Source organism: Chaetodon trifascialis, chromosome 4 (assembly GCF_039877785.1).
Source record: "Chaetodon trifascialis isolate fChaTrf1 chromosome 4, fChaTrf1.hap1, whole genome shotgun sequence".
Lineage (NCBI taxonomy): Eukaryota > Metazoa > Chordata > Actinopteri > Chaetodontiformes > Chaetodontidae > Chaetodon > Chaetodon trifascialis.
In genome coordinates, this window is record NC_092059.1 from 13,341,919 (window position 1) to 13,362,842 (window position 20,924).

The following is a 20,924-nucleotide window of genomic DNA, read 5'->3' on the forward strand; positions in this document are numbered from 1 at the left end:
AAAAACAAAAAAAAAAGAAAGAAAAAGGTTTTTTAAAGGACTTAACACTTCTTTTCTCCCTTCACCAAAAACATGTTATGAACTGTTAAATATTGCTAGTGAAGAAAGTACACTTGGTAGACAGACATGTACACTTAGTAGAGAGCTAGAAACGCACTCACTCACAAGCTGTAATACAAACGTAAAGCATCGAGCACGTGTGACTTACTTACCCACAGAAGTGGTATCTCTGATTTTGAGTATTTTCTCATCATACACCTTTCTTTTGGTTCCTCTAAAGGCTTCATTTTTTAAGAAACTGAACACACATAATGTATGTGAGTTGGACCTACCCATCAGCTGTCTCAGGTGCCTGTCTCTGAATATGAACATGTGACCCACACGGGCCGGACAAAGGAGGGTGTGTGCTCCTGTGAGATGTGGCACTGCTGTGTCTCCATTCTGCCTTACGATACCATTCATGATAAAACTAGAATCGACTGCAGTAATGTTTTCCCCGTACTGTCCCCTTTTACAAGCTGAGCAGTACGACAGATTTCTAATTTTCCTTTCCCCGATAGAAGCACATTCTGATACTAGTGAACACTAAAAAGCACGCTTACAGGAAAGCCACCACATGCAGCTCCATACTGCTTCTTAAAGCAACTTTTACATCACTTTTTATACAATTCTGCTTTCTACTACTTCCGTACAGTTTGTAGTATTTATTAGGTTCAATCAGCTGATGAAGCCCCTCTTTGGCATACCGTGATTCTAGTCACCTTTTTTCTTTTTTAATGTTTTAGCTGCTTCTTCCTGGCTTTGCATTAATGAATCCCTTTTTTTGAGAGAATGTTAAATATAACAGTTATAGTTTTTAGCCTGGGAATAACTTTGAGGTGTGTAGGATGTGATATGTATGGCATATCAGTGTTGAGCTGTGTGTGTGGGGGTGGGGGGGGTGGGGGGGTTGGGGTTTGCTGATGTGTGTGGATAACATATAGATAAGTGTTACTTCCTCATTTGTGCCAATGTTATCCACAGACCCTGAGCTGTGAATTGAAGTCAATGTGACAAAAAAAAGCCCATGTTTGCTCACTCTACTCAAGTGCCAGCCGTCTCCATGTCCATCAGTTAAAGTCACATCAGCATCTGGTTTTCAGACGGGTGGACGCTTATCTGGAGCGTCATTAAGTGGACAGTGCTTATGAAGGGAACGTTTCTGTTGCCGTCGGCGGACATCGGACGTCCATGTGTCCCCAGATGAATATCACAAAGGAATAGTTTGATATTTTGGGAGATGTGGCGGTTAGATGAGCAGACCCATACCACTGATGTATGTCTGTTTTATTGGGCTACAACCAGCAGCCTGTTAGCTTAGCTTAGCACAGTGACTTAAAACATGCGGAAACAGCTATCCTGGCTCACTCCAAATCTTCTAATTAACATATTGTATAGAATTTTGTTTAAATAAAATCGACACCTGACTAATTCTCGGCTGAAACAACTACTCAATTAATCGAGGAGATAATGGACAAGTTAATTGAAAAAAATAATCGTCAGTTGCAGCCATGCCTCACTGACCGACTTTACCGCCTGACATGACATTTCCTTCTGTTTCCAGTCTTTATGCTAAGCTAAGCTAGTCAGCAGCTAGCAGCAGCCTTCTATGAGTGGTACCATCTCTCCGCCAGAGAGGATTAAGCGTATTTCCCACGATGAACTGTTCTAATAAACCCTCTTTCATTCAGTCGTGAGCTGAAACCTGAAAAAGAAGAATACACCACAGCTGAAAAGGGGACCGTTCGTATCGCTGACGGTGACATCCAGCGGGCAAACATGTCCTCGCTCTGCGTGTAATTCAGCAGTGTTAGCTGCTGGAACCTGGAACACTGTGCCTGTGCAGGTCATTCATCCAAGTAGTGCAGTAGACTCATTAAACAAGAAAAGGTGCTTGACTTGTTCTGATTTCACATTAATGTTGTATTCACCGGAAGCCTCCTCCACTTTACTCTAACTACACGACAGATACGGAGCTTATTTGATGTTCCACAAATGCCAACGTTTGATGCATTTACTGTGTGAAGTACAAAACATGCAGGGGCTTAATCTGTGAATGGTTGGATTGGTATGTTTGGCTGACTTTGAAAAGCCCATGTGAAAATATCACAGCTGTTCAAGTTCAGGCAGTATTTGGAGGACTGTTTGCACGGCCCTCCGGTTTAGTATCTGAATATGTTTAACTTCCTGATAAACGTCGGAGGAAGAAAATCAATGACACCCCACCACTTGGTTGTCACATGATCACCGCCACAGCACCTTCACAAAGTAATGCACTGCCCTTTGACTCTACAACCTACTGTTCTGACAATTCTTTGTTTGGATTTTATTTATTGTTTTATGTTTTAAGCCAGTAAAGTCCAGGGACTCGGTGCCATGATAATTCTCTTACAGTGCTATTGTGTGAACTTATAATCACTTGTTATGGAATAATTTTTATAGTCTTTTTCACACCAGACCTTTTTTTTGTATTTGTACAGTGGCTTGGTGATACTGATATGTTGCCATGAGTTATTGTAACCAATAAAAAGCTTCTAACCAAGAATCCACATCCTGGCTGATTTCCTTTACTGAGTGTGCAAAGAATAACACCAAGTCAGTTGAACTTCAGGCATATCAGACTGTCCATTTAGGAAGCACAGGTGATTGGGACTAGTTACACCTGCTTTGATGCAAATGAAAGTGGCATCAGGTGCCATGGAGAGCCCCCCCCCCCCCCCCCCCAAAAGGGGATGGTTTTCCATGTTGTGGCCACAGACAATTGCTCTCTTTGACTGACTTGTCTAGTTTTGAGTTCTGTTAATGTCCTTGTCACGAGGCAGTACCTGCAGCCCAGTCAGGTCGCACAGGTAGTCCAGCTCCTCCACGATGACACATCCATACGTGCAGTTGCAAGAAGTTTGCTGTGTTTCCCAGCACTGCCTCAAGAACATGGAGGAGATACCAGGAGTTACACAAGGAGAGATGGCCGGGGCCGTAGTTGAGCTGTAAAAGGAGTTTCCTTCAAAAAAGGAGGAAATGGACCGACTTTCGTTAATGCAAAACACCTGCAACAAAGACCAAAGAAGACACAAACTGGCCGCTTTGGTTTGAATAAGTTCTGCTTTGGGCTCTTAAATTGTACCTGTTAACTTGAATACAGGTGAATGAGTTTATCTTGCTGTCAGCTCTGGATAAATTACTATTTTTACAGTTTATTGACAGAGCAAAAACAGGAGTCTGCAAAGAGACAAGCTAAAAAAATGTTTGTTTTTAAGCCAAAAACTACTGAATTTCTATTTGAGTATTTAATATTGACTGATGTTCTGTTTTAATCGTTTTGACAAAACAAGGTGTAAAATGCAAAATGAAAAATGTGATGTTTCACACTAGAATTAAAGCAGGTGGCAACATGTACACGGTTGCATTTGTAGGGCTGCTTTTTTTCCCCATAGACCTTGTGGACAATCTGCAGTCCGCTGAATGATTCTGATGGTTGATGAGCTTGAGGGTTGTTAAGTTAGAAGCAGATGTAGGAGCTCATGGACTTAAGTGCTTTTCATCATCAAACGTGTCTGTCCTCAGGCTAAGGCGCATCATACTGTACAAGTCATAAAAACATTGTCTTTCAATTATCTGATGCAGGATTTTAGATGCTTCAGAAGTTCAAAGAAATGCACAAAAATCCGTTTTCAATTGTGACAGATTTAATACATTCGGGCAAAACTGGAGGTATTTCAACACACATTCAGGAAAAACAGACAACTTTACAAGTGTAGACTGGTGTAATTGTCATTACAAGTCTGATGGATAACATACATAAAACAGGATATTATAAAATATATATGAGGTTTCCAAAACCTTTGATCTATACAGTTTGAGTTCTTAGAAAATAGACCATGAACCTACAGTGTGTTAACGACATGCTTTCCCTTTCTACTCAAATGATTTCTCTCGGTGAATTTACGCTAACTGGGTCCTCAGAATTCAGAAAAACAAATCCATCCTCTTTTATTCTTAAATATATTTATTTTCTGTTGCTAACAGACAGCAGATCTGGTGCCTGGACAGACACATGTACAGTCTTACAGACACACAAATGCCATTTGCTCCACAAAAGTTAGTCAAAAAAAGGCATATTCACAGTTAGAAGCACGTTAGTGTCAAAATATAGCACCCGACCGGAAGCCTTCATGCCGACCGAGAGTACAGCGCCACCTCGTGGAGCGTCTTTGCACGTCGTGAGTCCATTTGTGTTTTACAGGCAGTTTTGTTTTACAGTGTCACTGCACTTTCTCAAGCACCTGAGTGGCTGAGGAGGAGAGGAAAATACTGTCGTGTCCGAGCCTTCACGCTCCACAAAGAGTGAAACTACAAATCTTATTTCATCATTGATTAATCTTTGTTTTTTTCCTTTTTGAGTAATCAATTAATCTACAAAATTATATTAAAAGTGACACAAAAAGGACCAAATCTTCCCATCTCAGAGGCTGCAGAGGTTTCTGCCTGATAAATGACATTTCATTGACTATCACAATATTTCTTGATTTCTTTTCTGTTGATAGACTAAATCCATTTGTCTCTTCAGGCCTGCCGTCCACACAGGAACTGTGGTGTAGTCTAGTTGATGAGGGCCGGGCTCGCTGAGGCGGCACCCGGCTGAGGAATGATCGGCTCCACGAGAACCAAACAGTGGGGAGCTATGGGGGGGTGGGGGCACAGGTCACTGCTGTGGCTGCAGGTACTGGTTTGTGAACGCCTCCAACTGTTTCTCCAGCTCAGTGGCTTTATGTCTGCAGAGGAAACAAACACATGCTGATGATGATGCTTTTTTTTTTTTTTTTTTTTTCCCCAGGGCTGAACATGCAGGATAAGAAGCTTTCAAGACCAGGAAATAAAAAACTATGTTCAGACTTCCCAGGCCTGCCAAAAATTCCTGTGTTCAGACACTGTTTTAAGCTCTACGCTCATAATTTGCTCAGTGACTAATAAAAAGGAAGCTGTGTGTTCACATGCTCAGAGAGAGCAGGAGCAATAAACACTCATTGGTCTCTGATCACTCTTCTTCTTATATGAAGGAAACTCAGTAAACTTAAAGAGCTGCTCAGCCTGTGATCACCTGATCACAGGTGTGATTTTGAACACACATTATCCCATGACAGTTATTTGTGAAGGGATATGTTTGAAAATCAATGAATTTTGCTTCTTAAACTCTGAATCTGTTGGAGGTCTGCAAGCTTGAGCTGAAAAAAAAAAAAAAAAGCAGAAAATTCTTTTGCAGGTCTGGCAAATGTGACCAAGTATGGATGTGGAATTTGATGGTTTAAGCTCTTGACATTTTTGCTGTTCCTGTAGTATCATTCACATCGTCTTAGGCTATTCATTTCCCCAAATCCCCAAACACTCATCTACTCTCTCCCCGACTTCTCTACCCTTCATGCTGTCCCCAATGAAAGAAGACGGCGGACTGACCGCAGGCTCTTGGACTGGCTCTGGACCCTCTCCAGCTGATCTATCTTGGCTGTCAGTCGGCGGATTTCAGCCTCAAGCTCTTTCTGCGTCTGGTCCACCTGCTGACAGAGCCGAGCGAAGGTCGTAGCCATCTCCCTGGCAACACAGAGGACACAGCTCAGTGTCAGCGCTTATTCATTTAGCCCTGCTGCTGAGGGGACGGCTGGGTGGGGCGCAGAGGAGGGCGGGGCGGGGTGGGGCTCACACAGGAACAGTACGATACAATATAGCATCAATTCACATATAGTGGTGGTGAATCAGTTACTTTACTGGCCTTGCTGTAGTGAAAATTGCTATACTTTCAACATGAAATCATCTTAAATGAAATTCTTAAAACAGAAATCCTTTCATGCGCTGCTCTGACTGAGATGACACCGCATCAGGACTTACTGTTGGACCTGTTGGCTGCAGTTTGCGCTCGTAAAGCTGACGATGAGCTGCAGCTTCTCCGAAGCGTAATCCACAAACTGCCGCTTCAGACAACGCTCCTGCGCCTTCGTGGTCCATGTGAGTCTTTCGTACAGGTACAGCAAGCCGTACAGCGAGGCTGACAGGGCGATCAGCCTCCAGCCAACTGCTCGGTACACCTTAAAAAATAACAGTGCCCACGTCATAAAACGTTAAAATTGGCTTAAACCACTGAAGTAGGTAGGAAGACACTAAGTCAACAAACGTTCATCCTGGACGCTGACAGCAAGAACAATTCTGGATAACAACGTACCACTCCTCCAACGATGACGATGCTCATTGAAGTGCGGGAGGTGAGGGATGCTACGTTTGTTGCCATGGCCACCATCAGGTCCTCCTGGGTCATGAGGGCTGTCTCGTTGTTGGGCGGGGCGATCACAGAGGGGGGTCCTGAGGAGGGCGTCTGGGCCACGGGCAGCGCTGGTCGAGAGGCCTGAGTCACATCAGGACACAAGTTTTCGTGAATGCTATTGTTATTATTGACATTAAATATCACAATATGAATCAATGACGTTGACGCCTGTACCTGGAAGTTCTGGTCCATCAGTTTGAGCGCTCTCTGTGCGTTGACAGATCCCAGGTATCGGTGGACTAACGCCGTCCAGCCCAATGAAAACTGAAAGTCGATTTTCTCCTGGAAGTCACTGCAAAGCGTGGCGCAGTTTAGGTCGTAGCTCAGGTCAAACTTCCTGCTGGGCACCAGCATGTTGACTTGGCTCTGAACCGCAGAGGGAAGCAGAGGGAGCATGCTCTCTGGAGAGTGAGAAAACATGAAGACTGAGAGTTACAAGAGGGAGAGACACAAAGAGGGATGAGACGCACTGACGCACAGGGGAAAGTATGCTTAACGCTTTCAGGCAAGACACCGAAATCATTGTTTTTGGAAAGAAAAAGTCCAAAATACACATTCAACAGATTATTTGAGCTCAGATTTTTGTTGTAGGCACTTATGCAAAAAGCACATATTTAATTACATAATGCCTCATTTGCATATTCAGAAAATGTGCAAATTATGATGATGATCTTTTACTTTTGGTTCCGTTTGATTTGAATATTCCTGCTCTCCTCGGGTGCCGTTATGAAATCGTGGTGTCAATTATTGTATTTTCCCCTGAGTCCTTTTCATCAGACACACTAACACCTCTCCAACATCACTGTCACTGAGCACAGCTTGCATGCGTGCTTGACACAGTGACGCATTTGCAGCATAATGGGGCACGGGATGATGGTATTCAGCGAGGGGGTAAATATAGCAGAGCGCTGGGTGCTGCAGACCGGCGCCCAAGTGCCCAACGGGATCTGACTAAGTTTAGCGACGCTCTTCAGATGAGCGTCTCAGTGAAAACACAATGGCGGCCTGGAAGTGAGGGCTGAGGTCATTTTCTGTGAAAATATGTCTTCCTTGGCCTTTTAAGCAAATTAGAATTTTAGACAACCAACTATTCATTTTAGCTTTCAATCTTCATTATTCTTTCATCTACTTTTTTTTTTTCCTTTTATTGTAAGTATGTCCGCTTTACTAAAGGGCCAGTGTGCAGGATTGAGTGGCATCTAGCAGTCATGGTGCAGATTGTAAGCAACTGAGGCCAAAGCATTCACTGAACAGGTTTGTTTGTGGCAATTCCTGAGGCAACAAACATGATGTCTGCGCTTTCAGTACCTATCATGTATCCCTGAGAGGACTGGACGGAAGCGTGGACGGCGTCGGAGCAGCGGTAGGCCAGGTTCTTGCCCATCCCCTCTTCCACGTGAGCCAGCAGCTCCTGCCGGCAGCAACAGGGGTCAGAGGTCACAGAGAAAGCGGTCAATAAAAAAGGTTTAGGAGCACTTGTTTGAGGGCCGTAAAATGGCACAGCTGCTTTGTAATCCCTGAAACGCCTCAAAGAATTAATCTGTGCCTCTACTTACAGACTTGTAGATCTTGAGGACGTGTGGTGATGGATGGAAGTCAGCGTGGAACTCTTCGACGATGACGTGGAGACGGCAGATCTCCTCCCCCATGGCGGTGGATACCTGGATGAAACACAACCAGAGTCACCAGCCAGCTACAGCACCTGTACGACCACTTCTGTTCTTGGTTTCTAACCAATCTTAGTATTAACTTTGATTAAACACTGCACACAGCTGTAGTATCAGAGGTATTTGTAAGAGAAGATTCGCTGTTTTCACAGTCTTCAATATTAAATTGCTTCACAAAAGAAGCAAAGAAAGAAAGAGAAAGTGAAGAAAGAGTAGAAGAAGAAAAGAAAGTGTAAAGAATAGTGAATGGTGCTTCCACCAGCAGTCGTCTACATTACCTTACAGGCCACGTCCTCACTGATGGCCTTGATCTTCTTCTTTATGTCATTAATCAGCAAGTTGAGCTGATTCTTGACAAACTCCAGCCGGTCCATCTGATACTCTCTGTCCTCCAGAGCCGCCACTCTAAAGCCCCACCACACCAACAGGAAATAAGTCAAATAATGCAAACGAGCAGCTGAACAATGACAGTGGTAAGAATCGCGTGAAGATACGTTATTTTCTCAGAGGCTTCACAGATTACCTCTATGAGCCCTTCATGGCACTGACAAAACTAAGCGACATCACTTTGACAGTATGTGACTTTGGGAGCGAGACACTCACCTCTTCTCCGCCGCCTCGATGTTGATGGCGTCCATGATGCTCTTGACTTTCTCTGTGATCTGCTTGGCCCTGATAGTGTGCTGCTCAAACTTTGTTTTCACTGCTGACTGCGAGATACACTCCTGCGAGGCCATAACACACCAGTTACTGTGACAGATATCTGGGCGACTGCTGGATAGGGTGCATGAACGTGCACGCTACCGGGGACCAACAGAGGACAAGATACACACCTGCTGCTTTAACTTAGGAGGGGAAAGGGAAACACAGGCGTGAGAGTGACAGCAGCAGTGTGTGTACCTCGCGCCCCACAGCCCACTTATTGGAAAGTCGCAGTAATGTGTTGGTGAGGCCTCAGCAAAATTATAAAAACATATCGAGTGCATACAACCAAGAAAAGCAAGTGGGAGAAAATAAAAACACCATAAAGCAGGAATATTGTGTCATTTTGGGATCGATTCCTCAAATGCTGCGTTATGTACTCTCAAACTCCTCGACTATGATTAGTTAATTCAATGTACAGTATTTGCATCCGGTAATCATCTCTCTATAAAGTAGTCTTCATTGTTTGTGGAGGAGTCCGCCATTGCTGTGCTTCAGCGCCATCGCATCAAGCTCAGTGATTACTGTTCACTTTCCTGGCGGCGTACTGTATAAAAGCTTTTGCTATTGAACTCTTTCAAATTAAAAGCTTTCAACTGGGGAAACTCTAATTGTGAAACAGTGGCAGGAAAGACAAGAGCGCCAACCGCTATAATTAATCAAAAATGCAATTTCAGCATTTTTTTTTTTGCAGCGGATTGGTTTTGATGTTTGACAGGCAGCAAGGGGACAGAAGGAGCAGCCAGAGTGAGCTGTTCAGACGAAGAGGCGACAGACAGCACACCGACAACTCATCACCTTTACTGTGACCTGCTGTTGTGTGAAAGTAATTGCGCTGTGAGCATTGTGAAACCATTGTGAAACCACGACATTATGGGAAAAGGCCAAGTACTGACCTGACTTCTTTACTAACACAACAGGAGCTTGTCTAGCTATACTAGAAGCAGACACACCAGTTCCTCTTGAGGTGCGTAGTATTAAACTGCACTTGCTCTTTAGGATTGTATTAATTTTAAGACACTTTCCTCCCAGTATGAACACAATTCACTTCCTGCTAGCGAAACTCAAAACATCTCAACAAGATGCAACAAAACACAGAGAAACACAACGAAGGAGAAGTCGACAGTCTGAAATCATGAGACAGAACAGAATCAAAATGGAATGAAAACAAGCCAATGCCCTCGCCTAAGTGAATCTAGACTTCAGCAATGAAGACGCAAGTTGATGGAAAAGGCACAGTGATTGGTCTCGAAGGTCCCGGGGCCACCGGCTTCATGCTGCACGGTCGGTGGCGAAACCTAACCTCTAAGTCAGGTTTGAGAAGTTGACTGCTCAGGTTAAGTCTTACTGTTAGCAGGAGGACTTTGGTTGCTTCTCCTTTTATCCTTTTCTTTTCACCATGCAATAATCTCAAGCATGCACACTGGCACTTATCTCAAACCTGAGGAGTTACTGTAACTTGAACAATGAAGAAAGCAAATTCCTGGCCTGACTGAATGAAAAATAGCCTCACTTCACATAATAGCAATTCCCTGTAATCAGCAGCAGTCAGACAGCGCTGCTTAGCTCTTTACGATAAACCAGCGGCACTGTTTATCAGCTTTATCGGCATCCGTGGCTTGATTTGACACGATTTCACCTCAGAGGTAAAAACCTGTTGAGACGTCTTTCTGGTGGCAGACACATCAGCGTCTCATCAGGTGTATGAGAAAATAATTGAACTGAAATCTGTCCCTCTGGAGTCAGACAGGAAAGAGATTTTACTTTAAGAAGGGGGAATGAAAACACTGGAAGATATGGAGAGGACTCTGACACTGACACACACACCAACCACGCACTCACACATGCATACACCACCACACACCCACCCACCTCAAACCGCCTCTCAAAACTCTGGAACTCCTTCAGCCTCTCCTGGAAGCCCTCGGCCAGGGCTCCACCTGTTGTGCAAAACGATAATACGGTGTGTAAAATGAAAAGCACTTTCTGAAATCCGTGACTTATTTCCTCTCTTTTCTCTCGCTTTTATTGTTAGTTTAGGATTATTTTCAACATTTTGAACTCTGCTTCTCGATCCTCCACAAACACAGCGTCCCCAGCTATAATGTGAGGCCTCACCTGTTTCGGGCATGCCCTGCGCTCGCTGCATGCGTGAGTTGAGCACCTCTTTGGCGGAAACGAAGAAAATGCGGTTGGGGGCCTGATCGCGGTCCACAACCTTCAGCTCCTCGACCAGGAAGTTCACACAGCGGTCTGTGTGCTGCTTCCTCACCTGGATGAAAAAGTGACAGGATTCTTTAGGGGGCACTATTTTTTTGTGATTTCATATTTAAAAAAATATTATGGACACTTAACCTTCATGGTATCTATCCAATCGGACCATTTTACCTTCACGTGTCTGATTTTGTTTAATCAATTCGGCAAAAAAGGTTAAAAACGATGACATCAAAACAATCAGCGGTTACGAGGGTTGACTCACATCCTCCATGTATTCTGGTTCGTTCGCTGAGGCATCCCAGCGGTTGTTGAGGATGAAGATGTTTGGCTTCGACAAACGCTCGTTCACTTTGTGGAAAAAGTGCTTTTCCTACATGGTGGAAGGATGCAGAGAGATGGGTAAGAGTGATGTTTAAGTTTGTTCATTTACTTACACTGGATGCATGTACTGTACGTCCACTGTCTGGCTCTCTGCAGGAACACAGACTTTAATTTGTGCTTGCATGTGCTCGTTTCACCAAGATGGTGACCGTGGCGTTGCAGCGTGGATAAAAAAAAGTTCATGGTTTGCACAACCGGCCAGACTTCAGGCTCTGGTACGTGATGCATTTTTTTGCTACTTGATAATCTTACATTATTTACATAAGGCCTGAGTTCGTTTCCACTGAATAGCCCAGCGTGGAATGTGTGTTTGCTTTCCCTTTAAGAGCTGCTGCCGGGGTAAGGAGCTCTGTGATTGACTGTGTCCAGCTACACATTGCATGAATGCCGGAGCTGAGAGGGACAAGAGTGGGGCCGCTGTGGCTGGACATAAACACAGGCAGCCACATTCTCCTCTCTGTAATCAGCTCAGTGTAGGACACATCCACACTGACCCCTTTCACACACATAGGTGGCTGACTTACCTCAACCCTTACTTTGATTAGTATTGTGAAATACACTGAAAGTGCGGATGTATTCTCATCATTTACAGTTAATCCCTGATGCAGACTGATAACAATGGCCAAAGCTAACAACCAGCACATGATGCAAATTCCACAGGTTACAAGCCAAACGTGAGCTTCACGAAGCTCAGAGGCAGAATATTACATCATTATAATGCTGTGACTGTTTGCACGTTCCCTGTACCCTCACAGCAGCACACAGATTCTCATTACCGTGTTCATCAGTGTGGATTCAGAGTTGGCCACCAGCACAAAGACATCAGCATCCAGGCAAAACTTGTCAATCCAGCTGTCCAGCTGTGATGTGACATCTGTCCCTGGGCTTCAGAGCAGAAGAGAGGTCAAGAGGTCAAACTGATGACACTACAAAAATATGTGAAGCAATATGTCCCCTTCAGTTTGATTTCTCTTCTGCACATTATTGGTCTTATCTGTGTAAAATCACACTGTTTCACGTCCTAGAAACGGTCAGATTGATATTTACAAGCTTGTCCAGATGGTCCAGGTGTGCTTAATGGATCCTGTTACCTGTCTACAAGCACCAGGTCATCTCGAAGCAGAGCACACTTGGTCTTGGGCCAAAACACACGGACGAGACAGCCGGCGTCCAGACTCTCATCCATGTGGAGTGCGTGAGCCAGCTGGTTTACAGTCTGCGGAGGAGGCGTAAACAGACTGACGTTATGGTTGGTGATGAAGGTAAACACTATGAACTTCCAATAAAGTAATCATTAACTACAGCTAGATTGTAACAGGATTTTTCCTTTGATTGTAAGAAATGTGACTTTTTTAATCTCAGGTTACGTGTAGTTGAGCCCAGGAGATCTGAGCAAAAAAATTTATTACACTACCAGGATCTCTAAACGATCAACTGACCATGTCTTAACGTTACCATCTATTAATCTTCATTAACTTCTGAAACTCCAGACAGAACCGTGTAAAAACACAGCAGACAGACACTTTTTTATTTTGTTGAACCCACGTGAACTTCATTCAGTTCAGTGAGTTAAAGTGTGGAGAGAGTGAAGTCTCCCACGTCAGGTGTTCATTTCAGACACCTGACACCACCTTGAATATCCTGCATACCTGTGTCTGTTGACATGGCTGTGGGGTCCGGGAGCATTTGTTTGGTTTAGTTTTGGGAAATAAACACGATCGAACAGCCAGATGGAAACAGAATTCATTATCATTCACGTATATACACATTTCTTATCTTGTATTGTCTTTCTTTTTGACTTCCTGGTCATTACTCTTTGTATATCTACACTACAAACTTTAAACAGGCATCTCATGAATGCATTTGATTTAGAAAAACAAACTAATGGTAAAACTGCTACATGCTGCCTGAAGAAGAATCACTACAAACATATGAGCTTGACTTTGGCATCAGGGTGAAGAGTAAACCTTATCAGCTTGTATGCTCAACCGTAACAACAACAACAACAACAACAAAGAAAATCTCATCATCCTGCAATTCTGATTCGGGCTAACACCAGTCAGTTGACAGAGGACTGTGAGGAAATGCAACATCACTTCTTCGATATCCCAACATTCATTATCACCGCAATTGGCTGACAACTGACTGAAGGCAGCAGATGGTCTGATAAGTGAATATGGCCAGATTCTGGTCAATTACTCTAGCAGAAGTAGCTGATCCCAGGTATCAAATGCATGAATGTGAGACAGACCAGTGCTCATCAAAATCAAACAGTGCTAACCAAACATTGCATGCAAAATGGTTTTTAAAACAACATTTACCTTGATGCTCTTCTCCTCATCAGAGCCCTCTGTCTTGAGGTAAGCCTTGTCCTCATCAGTGCCCTCCACACTCAGGAAGCAGTTAGTTGTGTGGCCAATCCCGCTGGGCAGCACGCGGTCCCTCAGCATGGCATTGACCACTGTGCTTTTGCCATTGCTGGTCCTAAAAATAAACAAAACAGCCTTTAGCTGAATGTGGAACCAAATGATTTGCTCATACGTTTTTGTTTTGGCATGTCTTTCCATTCTGTTTGAACCCGGTATTTCTGCACAGTTGCATATAAACATTAGGCAACACTAATATTAATGTTACACTATTTGTGGAATTTGACTCCAGAGCGTTGTAGAGTCCAAAAGTCAAATGTATTAAAAAAAAGATAAAATTCACAACGTTTTTACCAAAGGAAATATTCTGCTTCAGCCCATCTTTGTTGGCGTTTAGCCTTTAAAAAAAAAAACAATTCACCGCAGTCAAAAACTGTCTGCTCTCCTGCTTGGCGCATACAAAGGAAGGCACCGCCTGTATTAAAGAGACGACAGGGTGATGACATCATAAAATGTGACGACAGACAACATTCAAAGCTTCATTCAAAAACCTCTAGAGCAGCTTTGAATGGAAATAAAATCACATCTGGATCAGCCCTGAAAGTATCAGCCTGAGCTGATGATGTAGTGAATGTAAAGAGGTTCAAGAAACCGCAGTGAAACTAACTCACAGCTGGATCAAGCATAGGAAGTGTCTCAGTTTTTCTCCGTCTGACTCAAACATGGATTGAATGGGTTTTAACAATAGATAAACAATGCAGTGACTGAACGATGTCACTTCAAGTTTAGCAGTCAAATTAAAAGAAAATAAAAGCGAAAGCAAAACTGTCATCTGAATAATCTGTGGAAGGACCAGTTTAGCTCCATAAGACTGCTCTTACGGAAAAAAATATACTTTTGACAATCACATCAGAGAAGTGTTTAAGCATTATTCTTTACAGCAGAGTGCAAGATTCAGGTGTTTGTATGATGTGTTTACCTGCCAAAAAAGGCCACTTTCATGTGTCTGCGTGCCAGAACCTCCTTAATGACAGCAAGTTTGTCAGCATACGCCTGAATCTCCAGCTTCTGATCCCGAGTCGCAATGTTCTCCAAAGCTTTATTCCCACAGGTTTCTGTCCAACACACACAGACAACAGATGATAAACATGATGTTAATGTATAAACTAAAAAATCTACTAGAGCTGACAAATGATAAACAGATCAAACCAAAACACCTCACCTTCTACAAACTCAGAAGTCTCTTTCACATAGTTCAGAAGTTGTTCAAACACATCGCTTATCTTCTTCTTGGCTACAACAAAGTGCTTCAGAGGGGAGAACTCCCCTCGAGCTGAGTCTGACCGTGTGAGTGGAGGGGCTGCAGCCATGGTGTCCAGTCTGAGCACGGAGAGGGGTCAAAACGGGCAAACACTGTTACGTCAGTGGACATGCATGATACGGCCATACCATCATACTGTTTACATCAAGCTAAAGTTACTTGTTAGGCAGGTTAACCAACTAATACACAGCAGGCACGTAAGTGATGTAACGTTACGTTAGCTAAGTTATGGAACTCGACTCCTAATGAAGACACAGAAGTTAGCAGTGGCAACGTGTAACTCCGACGCACAACACATTAGAGTAACAGACAATCTCTGTATAGATAACGACACATACTCGTATTTGGCTGTTTCCAACTAGTTATGACTAATATTTGAAAACGTCATGTTAAATGAGCGAATGCATGCAGGCTGCTAAGCAGGCTAACAGATTAAGCTATGTTAGCTAGTTCCAAGCGGCACGCGGCGGTAAACTAGCATTAGCACAGCTAACTAGCGGTGTTATTTCCTTACCACAGTCCTAAGACAGCCGGTGTCCTCTTTTCATAACACAAACAGCACTGATCCGCGGCAACAGTAGAGACAATCTTTCCTCGCTGTAAGATTATTTGCTGTCAGTCCGGCTAACCTTCTGTTTGTATCCTCCTGGAATGGCAGGACTGTCAAATTAGCTGCAATAGGAGAACGGCTTCCGGGACACATTTCAAACTAAAAGTTCTGTTGACCTGACTGAATGCGTTTGACATTGTGCCACTAGTACAAGTAATTTGAATGTGGTTGCGTAATACTTTAGTGAAGTTCCTGCTGACTTGGATATGTTTTAAATAGCTGTGGTTGATATCTCTGAAACTCATCTGATTCACTCTTGCTTATGGTTTTGATTTTACAGCGTCAAGTTTCATCATCATATTCAACTGAAGTCAGATTTCAAAGGCTTAGTTGTCATTAGTCTTCAGATTATTGAGAAAAAGAAAAATACAGCAGTTTTTACCTAGATTCTAAATGGGATACAAAGAACCTGTAAATAATTACTCAAACAGTTTGAAATGAGAAGAAACAATAACACAAACAAGAAACATAAAAGAACAAAACACAACAGTTTTTTTACAGAAACAAAAATGTGCAGGTTTTATTTTATTTTGAAACTTAAAGTATCTAACTTCCTGTTCCGTTCAGTTTTGCTGTCGTTAATTTTACCGACGCTTTAACAGAGGGCGGAGTAAGTGACGAAAAGGTTGGCGTGCAGCAGCCAATCAACGAGCAAAGAATGAATCCAACCCCAGAGATTTCCTTTACTGTAGGTGACACTCAAGTCCAGTCAGCAACAGCAAGGGCATATTTGATTATTCACAAAATAAGGTCAGAGGTGACAGAATATAAAAAGATTGTAGAAAATAATTATGCATGATAGAAAAATAAGAATAGACAGGAAAAAATATTACCTATCAACCTTTTCTTTCTGTCTTTTTTTTTTTTTTTTTTTTGGCCACTTAGAAAAGTTTAAGAAACCTCCGGTAAAATCTTGTATGGGTTAACAGTTCCTGAAGCTTGGTATCTGATATTTCAGGCCAGTATCAACATGATATCACTACACTGGTACACTGGCCCAACCATACTTTAGTATTGTCCACTTCTTTATCCATTATCTAGACCTGTTTGTCCTGTGCAGGAATGCAGGGGACTACAGTCTATCACATGGACAGTTAGCATTCTTTCTATCTATCTATCTATCTATCTATCTATCTATCTATCTATCTATCTATCTATCTATCTATCTATCTATCTATCTATCTATCTATCTAGATAAGAGATTTATTTGCTTACTCTCTCTAGAGCTCATGAGAAAGAATTACATTCATCTGTTAAATTTTGAGGACACAATAGGGTTACATTAGGGAACATAAGGTGCACCTGAGCTGCTACACTGATGCCGCCTCTCCAATCAGACAGCACTCAGATGAAATCAGTCATGTATGTGTTGCCTTCGCAAGCCGACAATAACTCTTATTGAGAAGAGCAGCCTGTGAATGGGACAATAGCAGAGAGGAAACTGTGTGTGTGTGTGGTGTGTGTGTGTGTGACCTCAGCGACAGTGGCAAACTGTCATCAGTCAGAGCAGCAGACACTGAAATACGTCCACCAGGACCTCCTGCGACTGGTTTGCCTTTGGGATATTTGCTTTGAAGCTTTTGTCGTCTCAGAAACTTGGAATCGATCTTGTTCTGTTTCTCTCTTCTCGCTGGACTTTTTCTTTATGGTTATGTGCGGATTTATGATGGAGAATTAAAATGGTGAGGAAGAAAAAGCTGCTGGTGTTTGAGTAAGTATCGCTCCTGTGTGCATGTGACTCTTTGTTGACTATTTGAGCCTCTGACATGAATTCTTCATCTGGCCTCTTTAAAATCCCCATGATATACAACTTTACTTACAACTTAAAAGATGTCTATGGCACTTCATTTTTACATTTTGTCCAGTATTCCTCCAGATTGTGTTGTATATACAGAAAAAGTAGGTGTCTGTAGAGCATGACTACATAATGTATGACAGAATAATGACATAATGTCCTTATGGAGTCATATCAGAGTATGTGTTCATGATAGTGTCATCTCATCTGTGCTGATGGAGTTTTGGAGCTTTCTTTTTCCAGCGTGGCTTCAGCATCATAAATTAATGATGGATGTACTCATTGCTCTCCTGGGCAGATATAGATTTCATCCCATCCACGCGTAGCTTTGATCCAAACAGAGCTCTCGTCTCAGTGGCGTTAACATAAAATGCTCAAATCTTAATCGTTTGGATTATATCTCAGACAATTCATTGTAAAAACTTAGATTTTTAAACACAACTCACATATTTTCATGGGTGATTATTTCTGTGTGAAATAACCTGGGCTCCAACTATGTTTCTGTCAGCTTCCCTATTGTGTCGCTGCTATTGTGGCAGCACAGGTGACACAAGGGCTTGTGTGTGTATTGTATGTGTGTGAGCTGGTGTGTATTGTCTGTGTGTGTATGTATGGGCACCCTTTACATTGTACCACCCTATCTAGCATTCTCTCTCTCTCTGGGAATTTGGTTTCGACTCTTGTCTTGGCACAAAGTAAGTCAGAAAAATGAAGTCTCAGTTTTCAGATTCACATTCAGAGACCGGTCAGCGGCTTGAAGGTAGCTTTGTTGTTTGTTTCTTCTATCTCTTCTTTCTTCTCTTTTTAGAATTTGTGGAAGCATGATGTGGGATGGATAAACAACAACAAAACTCTACTGTAAGTTGACTGAAAGGCTGTTAGCATGACCTGAAATTATACAGTGTGCATTTTGTGGAGATGTGACGATGGAGCACGAACGACCCTGCTGCCCTCGATACAGGGAAACGTGTGAGTCAGTGGTCATTTCAAAGTCTTATTACAGTTATCAGCAGGTGTAGCTGGTTTAAAAAAAGGCTTGATGGAAAAGTAAAATTAGAATTTATTCATTTATTTAAGTTTTCAAGGCTCGTCATACTGAATCAGATGTTTCTTTACTACAGTATGAAATCATGTGAATTTTTAAAGACTGCAGCTTTTAATATTTCCCAAATGCCAATTTGGGAAATTCCATCTTCTAAATCAATTCCATCTTCTAAATAAACATCCTTATTCTACAACCAAAATGTCTTTTTATGATTGACACATAAAGACCATGTCAAGATGTGCATGCCTTTCATGAAAGCAATGAATGTGCAAAATGCTTATTATATGCACTGTCTGCATCTGTGTGTGTGTGTGTGTGTGTGTGTGTGTGTGTGTGTGTGTGTGTGTGTGTGTGTGTGTGTGTGTGTATGTGTGTGTTTGCAGATGGCCTCTAATGACCCTGACCTTCCTGACCCATGTGCTGACCCCCAGCCTGGTGACCTCATTGAGATCTTCAGACCGGCCTATCAGCACTGGGCTCTCTACCTGGGAGATGGTTACATCATCAACTTAACTCCTGTTGGTCAGTAGTGGGAAAAAAAAAAAGGTTTCTCAGACAGGTTGATTCTGACACGCTTTGACTGGATGATGCATTTAATGAGTCTGCATGTTGAAACACGCTGACTGGCCCGAATTAATAATTACACATGAAACTCAATGAATATTAAACTTGCCGCTCTCATCCAGCCCTATCAAGGCACTAAAGGCCACATTTTACTGAGACATGCAGCTTTATTCTCCTGCAGCCTGCATGAAGACACATACAGCCACATCCCCACCTCAGAAAAACACCCCTTTAAACACGGCTATGATTGGACAGTGATGAAAAGTAACTAAGCACATTCACTAAAGCTCCGACTAGGTACCTTTGTTGTCCCCTCCCCATCTCCCTGCATTTCCTGCCTGTATCTCTACTATCAGTAAACAAAACATGCTAATAATATTCTTTTAGATGAAAGGCAGGATTATGAATGAAGTATTTCTACATTGTTGTATTGGTACTTTCGCTTATGTAAAGCATCTAAATACTTCACTTCTGGGAAACACCCCACTGAAGAAAGCCTTGTTGATGTCATCACACCGAGGCTCTCCTCTTCCTCTCCAGATGAGAGCCCGGCAGCCGCCATGTCCAGTGTGAAGTCCGTCTTCAGCCGGAAGGCCGTGGTGCGCATGCAGCTGCTGAAGGAGGTGGTGGGAAGTGACTCGTACCGCGTCAACAACAAGTATGACCACAACCACACACCCCTACCCGTCTGTGAGATCATCCAGCGAGCGCAAGTCCTCATTGGCCAGGAGGTGTCCTACGACCTGCTGGGGAGCAACTGCGAGCACTTTGTGACCCTTCTGCGCTACGGGGAGGGGGTGTCCGAGCAGGTCTCTCACTCTGATCGTTCTGTTTCTGTCTCGTGTGTCATCGGGTGAAAGCAATAACTTTTCTCTCAACATACCAAAGTGGATAATGAATCCTGAGTGTCTCTACTGTAACAGAAGAGGACATTTAAAGGAGAAATTCTTTGACAGAGTCTCTGACAAAGTGTCTTGGCTGGTTGGATTTAGGCACTGGTGTGGAGTTATGGCTACAGTCTGGGGGTTACTGCACCCAAAATCTATGTTTTGACTATCAAACACCCACTTCCACAGCCTTGAAAAGTGGCCTATGTTGTACTCTTTGTTCACAGAGAATAACAGCTGTGGGATGGATGAATTAATGAAGATCACAATGGTTTAGTGACCAGTTTTTAGCTTCCAAAAATGATCAAAACATCCATATAAACCTTTCAAAAAATCTTTGCTGTCCATTTTTATGTTATATTTGTGCTTTAATAGATGCAAGTGTTGATTTGTGTCTTCTCTCATACAACTTTTGATATATATAACTGTTTGAAATAGACACTAATGCATTGTCTCTTTAATGTTTGTTCTGACCTCTCCTGTTCTTTCCCTCCGTCCACCTCCTCTTCTCTCTCTCGTCTCCACAGGCTACACGGGCCATTGGGGCCATCAGTTTGGTGACGGCAGCAGCCAGTGCCTTCTCTGTCCTGGGGCTGATCAACACGCGATCCAGAAACAGGCCCTTCTGACAGCTGTGTTCTTCACTGAAGGGTGTTGTCTCCCAACATTCATGCGGCTGTGATGAAAAAAAGAATGAATAAAGTATTAATGAAAATGTAAACGAGTCTTTTATTGTATTGGGATGTTGTCACAGATATATATCTGAAAACCTGCACAAATAAAAATCTAAAATATTTGCATGGCCTGATACCACTGGGTAGGAGAAAGTAGGCCTAGGCCTATATTTTTTTGTAATATTGATGAACCAGCCCTTAAATTCATCATCATGCATCACTTAGCTCTATCAGCAGGGTAGTGCTACTACCTAATTACTATTTAATTGCTACGACTGCTACTTAATTAAAACTACAGCAATAAATCATATCACAATCTTACTGGGATAAAATTATGGCTCAGCAT

The 20,924-nt window shown here is 42.8% G+C and overlaps 2 protein-coding genes across 2 annotated transcripts; one reads left to right on the top strand and one right to left on the bottom strand.

Annotated features, from left to right (window-relative positions):
• Positions 1 to 4,419: 4,419 nt before the first annotated feature.
• mfn1b (mitofusin 1b) lies at positions 4,420 to 15,687 on the bottom strand. Its single transcript, XM_070960883.1, has 18 exons — positions 15,518 to 15,687; positions 14,905 to 15,062; positions 14,662 to 14,797; positions 13,638 to 13,800; positions 12,408 to 12,532; positions 12,093 to 12,201; positions 11,198 to 11,305; positions 10,837 to 10,990; positions 10,591 to 10,658; positions 8,620 to 8,741; positions 8,295 to 8,421; positions 7,906 to 8,010; positions 7,658 to 7,760; positions 6,524 to 6,750; positions 6,251 to 6,430; positions 5,920 to 6,116; positions 5,491 to 5,625; positions 4,420 to 4,811 (listed from the first exon to the last, which is right to left on the bottom strand). The coding sequence occupies exons 2-18, from the start codon at positions 15,050 to 15,052 to the stop codon at positions 4,742 to 4,744; spliced, it is 2,277 nt and encodes a 758-aa protein (XP_070816984.1). The 5' UTR covers positions 15,053 to 15,062; positions 15,518 to 15,687; the 3' UTR covers positions 4,420 to 4,741.
• Positions 15,688 to 17,207: 1,520 nt separating this feature from the next.
• Positions 17,208 to 20,533, top strand: plaat1 (phospholipase A and acyltransferase 1). The gene is made up of 5 exons (XM_070961559.1): positions 17,208 to 17,324; positions 18,217 to 18,266; positions 18,837 to 18,975; positions 19,558 to 19,826; positions 20,432 to 20,533. Exons 2-5 carry the CDS (start codon positions 18,240 to 18,242, stop codon positions 20,531 to 20,533), a joined length of 537 nt encoding a protein of 178 aa, XP_070817660.1. The 5' UTR covers positions 17,208 to 17,324; positions 18,217 to 18,239.
• Positions 20,534 to 20,924: the final 391 nt, after the last annotated feature.

Coding starts and splice junctions, on each gene's coding strand:
- mfn1b (XM_070960883.1), bottom strand. CDS start 15,052: ATGGCTGCAGCCCCTCCACTCACACGGTCAGACTCAGCTCGAGGGGAG. Junction 13,801..14,661: donor AAAGTGGCCTTTTTTGGCAG/GTAAACACATCA, acceptor GTTTATTTTTAG/GACCAGCAATGGCAAAAGCA. Junction 7,761..7,905: donor TCCTCAAGATCTACAAGTCT/GTAAGTAGAGGC, acceptor TGCTGCCGGCAG/GAGCTGCTGGCTCACGTGGA.
- plaat1 (XM_070961559.1), top strand. CDS start 18,240: ATGGATAAACAACAACAAAACTCTACT. Junction 18,267..18,836: donor AACAACAACAAAACTCTACT/GTAAGTTGACTG, acceptor GTGTGTTTGCAG/ATGGCCTCTAATGACCCTGA. Junction 18,976..19,557: donor CATCAACTTAACTCCTGTTG/GTCAGTAGTGGG, acceptor CTTCCTCTCCAG/ATGAGAGCCCGGCAGCCGCC.